Below are 12,084 nucleotides of genomic sequence, written 5' to 3'. Positions count from 1 at the left end.
ATATAAATGTTTGATAACAAACAAAAATTAGTAAAAAGTAATTAGAATTTATTTTATTTAATATTTATTAATTATTTTTAAAATTAATAAATCTTAAATAAAATAAATTTAAAATTTTTTTTGTTGTCTAGCATAATTGTTTTTGTTATTAATTAAAAATTCTGTTAGATATATATCAATAACGATAGAGACTAAAAAGATAAAAAAAAAATTTTAATTTATCTTATTTAACATTCATTGATTCTAGTAATAATTAGTTAATATTAAATACGATCTAAAATTAATAAATATTTTAATTTTTTTTTAACAATTTATGTTACATAAACCCCCCAAAAAAACTCTTTAATATATTTTTATTTAATTGTTAAATTTTTTGGACGAATAATTTAACGAAAAATACAAATTTATGGAAGATGAATCAAAATCAAAATGTACAAGAATAAAAAACATATTTATGCCTTTCTGAAAGATATCTAAGAGCTCTTCTCTATACACTCATATACATCAACTAACCATAATTTGTTCCTTTCTCTACATCGTTTAAGCAAAAAAAAAAAAAAAATCCGAATTTCCAAGTCATATTTCCTACTAAGAATCCTCCAAAATTACTTGCTGGTTTCAATCTGAATTTCATGTTGGGGCAGTGGTAGATCTGAAGCAACATGTACGGAATTGGGCTCTTTGAGATTCTGGTGTTGGTGATGGGCCAGATGGGCCATTTCAATTTCGTGGTGATGAGATGAACTGGAAAAGGAAGACGAAGAAGAAAAACAAGAGTGGGCCCTGGCCCCGTTGGAGGACGAAAGAGAATCAGCGTCGTAAGAGTGGTTTGGAGATGGAGTTGTGGTTTGAGAGAAGGAGGATCCACCACGGTTCTTCTTTTTTATGTTTCTCTTGGCGCTTTGGTGCCAATTCCTTAAAGCAGATGCTACTCTTTCGTTGAATATGGTGGGCTTCATATTTGAGCCCATCTGTGTCACCAGAGCATAGAGTGGAAGAGTCACGTAGCTGCAAAGTATTTGAACCAATATCCTGCCCAATTCATTGTATTATATATCCATCCATCTTAATTACTATATAACCATCAATATCATTCATAATTTGTTACTCACTCACCCCATTGAGATTTTGATAACCACATCCTCTGTTTTCGATTGGAAACATGATTTCATTCCAAATTGAAGCTGAACATTAAATAATATTCAACCAATATTATATCATTACGTGCATACAAAAAATTAACTATTAAACTAATCCAAATAATATATCAAAAATATAAATTTCTGAGGCCTTACCGCAGTCCAAGAAAAGAAAGCAAGCTGAAAAGCGTTCTGTTTGGATAAACAAACATATACACACCCATTGGTTATTGAGGTATACTATAGTATAGTACAGGACAGTATAAATACGTAAGTATATGAAAATATTTCATAATAAAAAAATTAACTAAAAATAATCAAAATTTGTCTTATTTAATATATATTAATTCTAACAATAATTAATAAATATTAAATAAAATAAATTTTAATTTTTTTTTATATTTTTCTAGTATTATTGAAAATATTTATATGTACCTGAAAGAGTACAAAATTAATGAGGTAGAGCATAAGTTGAGGCTTCTTAAACCAGAAGAGGTTATCACCAGGCTGCACCACCGGTGTGCCTTTTACTATGTCTCCTCTTTCTCCAATTCTAAGACCCATCTTTGTTATTATCACTTGCAACTTGCTTCCAACTACTACAATTATCTGCATTTTATTTCGTTTCATTAATTTCCTCCCTCACATTATTACATGTATGTTTAAATCAATAATAATCACAACATATGTGCTTACAATCAAAGGAACAAAAGGCATCCACAGATAAGAGTACCACCCTGTAATAAGAAGGTTCATGCATAAATGTAGAGTTATATATATATATTTAATAGGTGAGTTCTATGGTAGCATGGGATTAAGTGGCTAAAGGTGGCTAAAGTTTGACTGACTAATATTATAATGACATGTGGCAAAGAGAATCTTTTCATTGAGCGGATCAATGTTTAGCGCAGTAAGTGAGAGTAGGTTACTGCAAGGATATTTGGGAGATTTTCTCAACCAATAACTTTTTTCTGTTACATGGGCCTAGTATGGATGGATCAAAACATGAAATGAAAATTTTGGTTTGGTGTTTCAAAAAAAATGAATATGGTATTTGAAAATGCAATTTCATTTAATAGATATATACTATTGTATTATAATATAAAATTTCATTCATTATTATTTTTAAAAGGGATAAATATTTTTTCTTTCATAAAGAATTATTCGTGTGAAGTCTGTAAAAATGCAAACATACTTTTCTAATAAATCTTTGTTCAGAAATAAATTTGTTTAAGTCACTTATGATTTATGTTAATTTTTTTAATGAGTAATTTGCTCTCTTAGTTTATTATAAGATTGAAAAATCTATTAAAATATGAAATTTAACGGTATAAAATTACTTCATTAAGAATTAATTTGAAATAAATTGAAATGACTTTGTACTATTAATTGAATTCAATTTTAACAAGATTAAGGGTTTATTTGGGTGAATTTTTAAAATAATTATTTTTTTTAAATCTTTTAAAATAATTTGATATTTGAATATTTTATGTAAAAATAATTTTTATTTATCAATTATGTTTAAGTACAAGAATATAAAATACTTATTTATGTATTTATTATGTTAAAAGTATCTTTTTAAGTAAAAATATTTTTTTTTAAAAAATATAATTTTTTATCAAAGATAAAAAAATTCGAACTTACAACCTCTTAGATAAATATGGGGACACTTAGACCATTTGAACTATAGTTTCTTGGCAATATATATATATATATATATATATATATATATAATGATAAAAAAATGTAAATTATAATGATGAGTTACGCTTAAATTCAATAGAAAATTTATTCAAGTGCCTGTGTTGACATAATCACATAAAGATATGCAATCAGGGGTGTGTGAATCATTAAAACAAATTTAAAATACACCAACTTTACTAACAATTTATATTTTTATTGACTCATAAAAATACAATAAAAAACAACAAAAACTATAACTCATTATTCGTAATTTTATTTCATCAGTGTTGGGAATTCCGTCATATATTTTATTTTACTATAGACAATTTACTATTGTGAAAATATAAAATTATAAATAAAAAATAATTTAAATACATTCATAACGATGATTAATTAATTATATATTTATCTAGTAAAGAAGAAAATATCCTTTGTAAGCTATATAATTGCATTTACAAATATGATTTAATACTGAAAGTAATGACATACACTTCTAATTAATTTCTAAGATAAATAACATCTCTTTTTTTTTATAATGTCCTATTCATCTTAGTTTATATTACATTTTTAAAAATTATATTTATTTATTTTTTAATATTTTTAGATATCCAACTATTTTTCTATTTTATGTTTGGTGCATTCAGATTAAGGCCCATATAACAAAAACATATTTTTGGCTGGAAAAATCCCTAAATGTCCTTGTAATAATTTTCTTATTAGTTATCGTACTTGTACTTGTGCTGCAACATTAGAAATGGACAAATTTTTCTTCCACATGTCATTGTGAGATTGGCCGGTCAAATTTAGCCATCCTTAGCTACAGAATTCCATGCCATAAGAGAAGTCACCTATTTAATATGTGTGTTGTGGGTAGTTATTATAACAAGATGTAGTATTATTATTGTATTGGCTTACCATGCGTGTGAAACAGGAGAAACAACACTGTGATGAACCAGATTGGAGGACTGAACCAACAAATAATTGGAAATAAAATAAAAGCACTTAATTATAAATTCACTGAATTAATAATGTATTGGTAGCTAATTGTTAAAATACATATATATAGTAATCATCACATGAACCTGATTTCTACAACAACTTTGAAGTCCTCTTCCAATGTTCTTTCAATGTATTGCATAAAATCAAACTTCTGCTGACTTTGAGGTGCCAAGTGTGCCTACATCAATTAAATAATGCATGAAATAGAGTCATTAGTTAATTATAATTAAAAAAAAATGAAGAACATAAATATATATACCATGACAAACCCATGTCTCAAGGTCAAGTAATCCACTTTAGGTACTGAGCATACAAACTGCCTGAAGAAACAAACCTGCATGCATGCATAATAGAAATAGTAATAAATGTAACAACATATACATAGATACAGAAACTAAGAACAACATGAGACAAATGATGAGTTTGACTTACAATCCAAACGAGAATAGGATTTGTGGTCCACACACTCAAATGTCTCCTCCCAAAGGAAGTCTGCCTCGTAAGTCTGAACTTTTCAGGATCTGTTGTATGTAGTATTCATGAAAAACACAGTAGAATATAATGCAATGTGATGAGTTAGTTTCCTAATAAATAATAACTAACCATGTGAAAATTGATACTCAGGTTTCTTTGTTTCCTCTTCCCATTGTTTCCACCTTCTCATCTATTCATCAAATGTAACAATAAGGTCAGCACAGAAAGATTTAAGATTTAGAATTTAGAGTTATGGGTAATTTACCTTTGCAGTGCCTAAAGCGAGAGTAAATATGCAGTAAAGAACATGAAAAAGAGCGAGCACGAAGATAAATATGTGCAGTTGATGAATGCTTTGAGCAGATACAAGCGCCACTTTACCCTGCATATACATACTCAGTCAATAAATTTGATGTATAATATAGCTGCGTTTGTTTACAAAGACAAAACATTGAGACAGAGATACAGAAATACATAATAGTGTTTGACAAAAGAGACATGAATAGAAATAATGTGTCCAGATTTCAGAGACACTGAATTAATGTATTTTGTGTTTATGCTGACAAGAAGAACACAGAGACACTAACAAAGGACACAACTTATTTTTTATTTTTTATTTCATTATTTTTATTAATTTTTTATAATTATATTTTTCATTATTATATTTTTCATCTCAAATTTTTTAAATAAAAAAAGGAATAAATTGAATTTTCATAAGAGGAATGCTAGGAGGCCAGCAATTTTGATATTTTGTAATCATCAATTGGTCATTAATAATGTTTTTAATGGTGTGAGATTACAGTTAATGGTGGGAGATCAATCACTTTTGTTTTGATGGTTAAGTACTGGCTAGAAAACACAAAAGTTGCTAGCCCCTAGACTTTTCCTTTTCATAATTTGTTCTAATTTTTTCACCAAACAGAATACAAGAACAAAAAAATTTGTATTTAAATTTGTATCTCTGTTCTTCAGTGTCTTGTTCTGTCCTGTTTTTGGAAACAAACGCACCCATATAAAAACATGATACATATATGTATAGATGATAATTGATATATAATAATTGCACCTGATGAGCTGCACATTGATGAGTAGATGATCCAGGGGCTAGTAAAAATACATGATGGTCCTCTGGCTCTTGTTGATGATTACAGGGGTGCCACGTGGCAGCAAGCTTTTCCGGTACACATATCCTCGATATTGGACCTTGTAACACCGTTAGCAGCAGCGATATGAACCCCATTAACATAAGCTCTGCATGCATGCATGCATCATTATTATTATTATTATTAGTGATGATGATGAACTAATTATTAATTAATACATACCAGACTTGATCTTTGCAAGTGACTCGTAGAGAGCTTTCTTGCGCTTCTTCCTCAACCACTGCATGTATGGCAAATAAAAATAAGGAAAATGCATGAAGGAATGAAGTAAAAGTAAAGCATGGTGCATGATTGTTTATGGATACATACTTTTGCTATGAGGTGGAAGATGTGGTCCATGAAAATAGAAATTAAGAGCAAGACAAAGCAAACAAGAGCCACAGCCCAAGTAGGCGTTTCCTCTAAGCTTCTTCCACCACCCATAATACTACTCTCTACGTTCATTCTTCAGAGATCGGAGGAGGACTATACCTTTTATTTATTATATTATCTGAGCTACGTTAGGACAAACAACGGTATTTTATTTTATTCAACTGTATACATAAGGAATGTTGAAAATAAGCATCCAACACATCCAAGGGAATTTTTTTTTACAGTATATCTCCTCTCATCAGGTTAAGAACTATCTCGACAGGTCAATGACTAATTCATTGTAGATCAGAATTCTAATAATTCAAGAGGAAGTATAGAGAGTCAATGGAAAATATCAGATGTTCGATTCAGTAAAATATCAGATGTTTATTATCCCTGGTACCTGGATAGTATGGGTATATTGTGTTTGAGAAATTAGTAGTATTTTATTTTGAATATTCATTTTTTTAACTCATATTGGGTCAAATAAATAGTCCATTGTATACATTATACAAATACTCCATTGACTTTATAAGAAAATTCATAATTCAATTGTTACATGCACAAAGTGAATTTTAGACCCTAATATTGACGTGAACTAATTATTAGACTAACACAACTTGGTTAGAGAAAATTATAATTATTAAACATAGTGCAACAAAATCAAGCTCTTGTCTATGACGCATGTATATCAATAAGCTAAGGAATTGACCAAAAACTTGACTTGGACTGTCTTGCTGAAATCTTGGCGGAATGGCAACTAATTATGCAAATTAAAATAAGAGTCCTTGCATTGCGATCTTATGTTTTTTAATAAGAGTTCTTTCAAATTGATTTACATAACCTTACAAAATATCGAATTTGAGAGCCGTTAAATTATGAGTGAAAATGACATGAACTTTTTTGGTCTGAAACAAATGTGGGTTTTATAGGGCTTCAATAATGTATGTTATTGGGTTTGTGCAAATGTATGCATTGACTTAAAACAATAAAAATATTAAAAGCGACATTGTTGGGGCATTCCGAGAATTGACATAATATTTGCCATGTCAATATAATAATTAATAACAGAAACTCAAGTTATATAAAGAATCACATAATGTTAGTAATGTATCAAACTTTTGTTCAAACGGAATAATTCTAGTTATAAACCATTCAAACACGCCAACTAAAAAGAACACAAATGAAATGATTAAGTACAAGATTAAGAATAAAATTTAAGGATTCAAATTGGCTCAATTGGTTGATCTTATCTTATTTGTTTCCTGTTTTTGTTGGTCAACTTGGTGACCTACTACAGTTGAAAGACTAGGACCCAATATAATGGACAATGATTAATACTAACTTGCAAATTGCCATAAGAGTATTAGACCCATATGTCCTACTCCTGATTAATGTGTATTAACAATTGGAAGCTGATGTTCCAACAACCTATTTTATTACTATTGCATTGCATGGTGAAATCATTTTCAACATTACTAATCACTAATTGTTCCACCTTTCGTTGTCTCTCACCAGCAATATTCCAATGAAAAATGGTCATCTCTACATTATCTACAACTACAAGCCACAATTGTGGTTAATTGATGGAAAAGGCTATTATTTAATTATTTTTTAATTAAAATATATTCTTATTTTTTAAATACACATTTATAATTAAGATTAATTTAAATTTTAAAAATTAAAATTTCTTTAACTTCCTATCCACTTTGTAATTAGTTGTTTTCTTTTTTTATATTTTTTCTCTCTCTATAACACGATTTTCTTATTTCTTCTATTCTTCTATCTTGTTTTTCGCTTCTTTTTTATAGTGGCAGTAATTTCTTTTTCAATTGTAACACATCTAAAATTATTAACTTATATAAAAAATAGTTTTAAAACACATCCAAAATTATAAATCTGAAATTTAAATTTAAACATTAAAAAATAACACATCTAAAATTATGAAGTAATTCACAAAATATTTTTAAAACACATTTAAAATCATAAATAAAAAATTTAAACTTTTGCAGTGGTCGTAATTGCATATATAACAGTGTTGACAATTTGAGGATTGTGATTCTTTAAGTTGTTCTTCTACCTAAATCATTCTCCAATGCAAATTAGGATGTACATGGCATACAAAATCAATGTGATTGAATAACCAAACAGATACATACGGTTAACTATGAATTACTTTTTCTTAAATACATCCAAAATACCTGAGGTCCACTTCCGACGAAAAAGGATTAGCGACGCTGATGAGGACTAACGCGACGAGGAGTAGGACGAAGTGAGATTGCGGACTGAACAGCGAGGAGGAAGGCGATGCCAAGGACGAGCGAGGCGGACGACGGCGTTGCAGAAGAACGGCGAAGCGGAAGAATGGCGCCCGGGAGGACAGCGGCGGCGCCGAGGAGGACAGCGGCGCAGACGAATAATCACACAGACGAATTAAAATTTTCAATTTTGCTGAATTCATATTTTTAGAAGTGTATTTAAATGATAATCTGTTAATAATTAAAAATAATAAAATTAAAACAAAAATTTTAAATTTTAATTTTATTTAGTTTATATTTTAGATGTGTATTCAATTTTAAAAAGACACTAAATTTATTTAAATGTGTTTATTTTAATTTTTTAATTATTGTAATAAAAAGTTGAATATTATACCATTTTTTAAAAATACCTGTTGAATTGTTAATTGAATTTCTTGTCAAATTTCACAAATTTCACCCTTCAAGAAATTAATGCTTTTTTTTTTTCTCTCATTAATCATATATTGTTTGATCTTTGAAGGAGAAATAATCTTTTATGGGCTTTTCAGAATGCACTTATAATAACAGCCTTATATTAGTCTAGGATCCACATGGTGGCCCGGAGTGCTTAATGCATATATGAATATGATACATTATATAAAGCAAAATAATTAATTTTCATATTGATTAAATGAATGATCATTTTAAAAAATTTATGTGATTAGATGATTATATAAAATATTTAGAGAAAAGAACAATTTAGTCCCTGACCTTTTAATCCGAGGACATTTTCGTCTCTGAGCATTGGAAAATACATTTAAATCCCTGACGTTCCTTAAAATAAGACCGATCCGTCCCTTCATCCATGAGCCACCCTCAGAGCGGACGGAAAATGCTGAGTTGGCTTCCCCTATGCTGACCTGGCTCATCGGTGTTCCCACGTGGCAAATAAGTGGGATGGATGTTTTGAAAACGGGACACATTAGTCCCTCTAACACAAAACGACGTCGTTCTGCTCTTGACACATTAGTCTCTGGACACATTAGTTTCTCTACAGGACCTTCCGCAATGTTGTACTTGGAACACCATTCTTTCACCTTGGTTCTCAACTCCTCCCAAAGAGGCAAGCATCTACCAATCAGTGGTCGCTCAGCTTCAATGTCCTGAATCATTCCTCTTATGACCTTCACAATGGAATAAACGGCTTCTAACTCATTCCAAAAGCCCTCGTTGTTAAAATCCTTGATTAAACTAATGAACCCCTGAAGCTGACCAGAAGTATTTACCATCCAATAGTTATGAGCCTCCAAGTTCCTCAAAGCCTTGGCCTTGAACTTGTCTGCAACAATCCCAACACACCTTTGAACAACACTTCCACTGGCACCAGTCACAGTCTCCCACAGAACCTCCTCAGCATAACTGGAAGACACAACTCCACCAGTGAACAAAGCCTTCTGGAACACACTAGTACCATTGGGAAGATTCACCACAAACTTCACCAAATTCTCACCACCACAACACAAACTATACCAATTCATATTCTTCCAACCATCACTAGCCACCTGAAAGAACATGGCATCCCTTATCTTGGCCTCAGACTCAGCCTTGGCCTCACTGAACTTAGCATCAAGCCTTGGACCTGAGATTTCATGCCTCAAAGTATTTGTTGCAGGCAAACCAACCTGGCTTAGAAAAGCCTGAAACTTTCTGTGCTCAATTGTGGCCAGAGACACAGAACCACAAGTCTCACACAACCAATCAGAGAGCAACTCAAGGGCAGAGTTGACCTGCTCCTTACTCAAAGCAGGACCAGGTGAGGTCTTAGGGCTCTTGAGCTTCTTCACACTGTCCTCAAACATAGCCAAAGCACACAAATCTTCCTTCCCACCAGACAGCACTAAATGCTGCTGCTGCTGATGATGCTGATGCTGATTATGATGATGGTGCTGGTTCACAGAGTTACCATGCACCTGAGTGTACCCAATTTCACCACCAAAAGGACCAAACTTTGAAGACTCCACCATTGCCAAGGCATGATTTTGATAAGGAACAGGTGATGCAGGTGAAGCCCTCTTCCTGCTATTGTTGCTATGGTTCGAACCGGTGTTGACCACTGAGATTGGAAGCGGAGAAGGAACCGAACCGGGCCTCAATCCTGTGCTGAAATTGGGAGACAGTACCAAGCACCCTTTCCCTTTATGGCTTTGGTTCGAACCGTGATGAGTGCGTCGAATCGTTTTGTGAGGGCTTTGGCGGCGATGTCATCAGGGGAAGGAAGAGGGTCGGTGGAGTTGGTGGAGTTTGTGGAAGCCATTGTTGGTGTTGGTGTGAAAAGGGTGTCTGAATTTTGTTCCAAAATGGGGTCTTTGAGGTGAAGGGTCAGAACAGGGTGGTTGTTATGGTGGTTGGGGGTGGTGGTAAGGGTGGTGGCGTCACCATTGGGGTGTGTGTAACTCCAGGGCAGAGCTGTGTGTAACTCCAATTCCTCAAGCCCCTCCTGTGTTTGAGGGACTAATGTCCCCAGGGCAGAACGACGTCGTTTTGTGTTAGAGGGACTAATGTGTCCCGTTTTCAAAACCTCCATCTCACTTACTTGCCACGTGGGAATGCCGATGAGCCAGGTCAGCATAGGGGGAGCCATCTCAGCGTTTTCCGTCCGCTCTGAGGATGGCTCATGGACGGAGGGACTGATCAGTCTTATTTTAAGGAACGTCAGGGATTTAAATGTATTTTCCAATGCTCAGGGACGAAAATGTCCTCGGGTTAAAAGGTCAGGGACTAAATTGTCCTTTTCTCAAATATTTAATATTGTCTGTATATCAAAATTAAACTTTTATTTATAACTTTACAATGTGAGTACTTGTGTTTAATTTCTTAACACCCAAGTTTTCAAGAACAATTCAGATAAACTGAAAATGGAATTCAAGTAACATTAGTGTATAATGTTGTGATAGGAATGGGACGTGGATGCCCATTTCCTATATGAGACTTGCATTCTCAAGAGAGAATGAAATTAATGAAGGAGGAAAATATCTTTTCTATATGCTTATAAATAGGAGGTTAACCTCCGTTGTTGTTACACACAAGCAATAAAGCAAAAATATTTCTCTCTCTCTTTACATTATAATATAAATTCTTTCTCTTCCTGTAGTCTTAAGCTATATATATATATATATATATATATATATATATATTAATCATTCTTATTATATTGAGATAGTAATTATAGTGAATATTAATACTATAGTCTTCTTTATTTATTCTACAACACGTTATCAACACGAGACTCTGATCAAATTTTTAGGAAGATTCACGTAACAAATTTTCATTATGTCGAAGCTTTCTCATCATGAATTCAATGCTCTTGATATATCTGGAAACAACTATTTATCATGGATACTAGATGCTGAAATTCATCTTGATTCAATGGATCTTGGAGATACCATTAAGGCTGAAAATAATGCATCCCAAAAGGATAAAGCCAAAGCCATGATTTTTCTTCGTCGTCATCTTGACGAAGGATTGAAAAATGAATATCTCACATTAAAAGATCCTGCAGATCTTTGGAAAGACCTTGAAGAAAGGTATAATCATCAAAAAACGGTGATACTTCCTCAAGCTCGATATGAATGGACGCACTTGCGTTTACAAGATTTTAAATCCATAAATGAATATAATTTTGCAATGTTTCGTATCACCTCACGAATGAAATTATATGGGGAAAAGATAACTGATCATGATATGTTGGAGAAAACTTTCTCAACCTTCCATGCCTCGAATGTGCTCCTGCAGCAGCAGTATCGAGAAAAAGGATTTAAAAAATATTCTGAGTTAATTTCTTGCCTTCTTGTTGCTGAACGCAACAATGAGTTGCTCTTGAAAAATCATGAAGCGCGCCCAGATGGCGCCGCCCCATTTCCTGAAGTAAATGCGTCAAATTACCCCAGAAGAGATAAATGGCAAGGTTTTAATAACAAGAAAAATTATGGAAGGAAAAAAAATTATATTCAAAAGAAAGGATCTCACCAGAAGTGGGAT

The 12,084-nt window shown here is 32.1% G+C and overlaps 1 protein-coding gene and 1 pseudogene across 1 annotated transcript; both read right to left on the bottom strand.

Moving 5' to 3' along the window:
• Positions 1-605: 605 nt before the first annotated feature.
• On the bottom strand, positions 606-5,881 carry LOC148547035 (MLO-like protein 6). Its single transcript, XM_088495261.1, has 14 exons — positions 5,768-5,881; positions 5,621-5,678; positions 5,362-5,546; positions 4,561-4,677; positions 4,425-4,485; positions 4,254-4,342; positions 4,081-4,155; positions 3,905-3,999; positions 3,738-3,787; positions 1,836-1,876; positions 1,575-1,748; positions 1,296-1,331; positions 1,117-1,184; positions 606-1,032 (listed from the first exon to the last, which is right to left on the bottom strand). The coding sequence occupies exons 1-14, from the start codon at positions 5,879-5,881 to the stop codon at positions 606-608; spliced, it is 1,590 nt and encodes a 529-aa protein (XP_088351387.1).
• A 1,083-nt stretch (positions 5,882-6,964) lies between these two features.
• On the bottom strand, positions 6,965-10,687 carry LOC148547034 (uncharacterized; annotated as a pseudogene).
• Positions 10,688-12,084: the final 1,397 nt, after the last annotated feature.

The sequence above is a fragment of the Arachis ipaensis genome, chromosome B8, assembly GCF_059453495.1.
Source record: "Arachis ipaensis isolate K30076 ecotype BB chromosome B8, ASM5945349v1, whole genome shotgun sequence".
In the NCBI taxonomy this organism is placed as follows: domain Eukaryota; kingdom Viridiplantae; phylum Streptophyta; class Magnoliopsida; order Fabales; family Fabaceae; genus Arachis; species Arachis ipaensis.
The sequence above is the reverse complement of the archived record's forward strand: the minus strand, read 5'-3'. Positions and strand labels throughout refer to the sequence as shown.

Coding starts and splice junctions, on each gene's coding strand:
- LOC148547035 (XM_088495261.1), bottom strand. CDS start 5,881: ATGGGTGGTGGAAGAAGCTTAGAGGAAACGCCTACTTGGGCTGTGGCT. Junction 4,678..5,361: donor ATCAATGTGCAGCTCATCAG/GTGCAATTATTA, acceptor ATGTATATGCAG/GGTAAAGTGGCGCTTGTATC. Junction 1,332..1,574: donor TTAATTTTGTACTCTTTCAG/GTACATATAAAT, acceptor TTATCCAAACAG/AACGCTTTTCAGCTTGCTTT.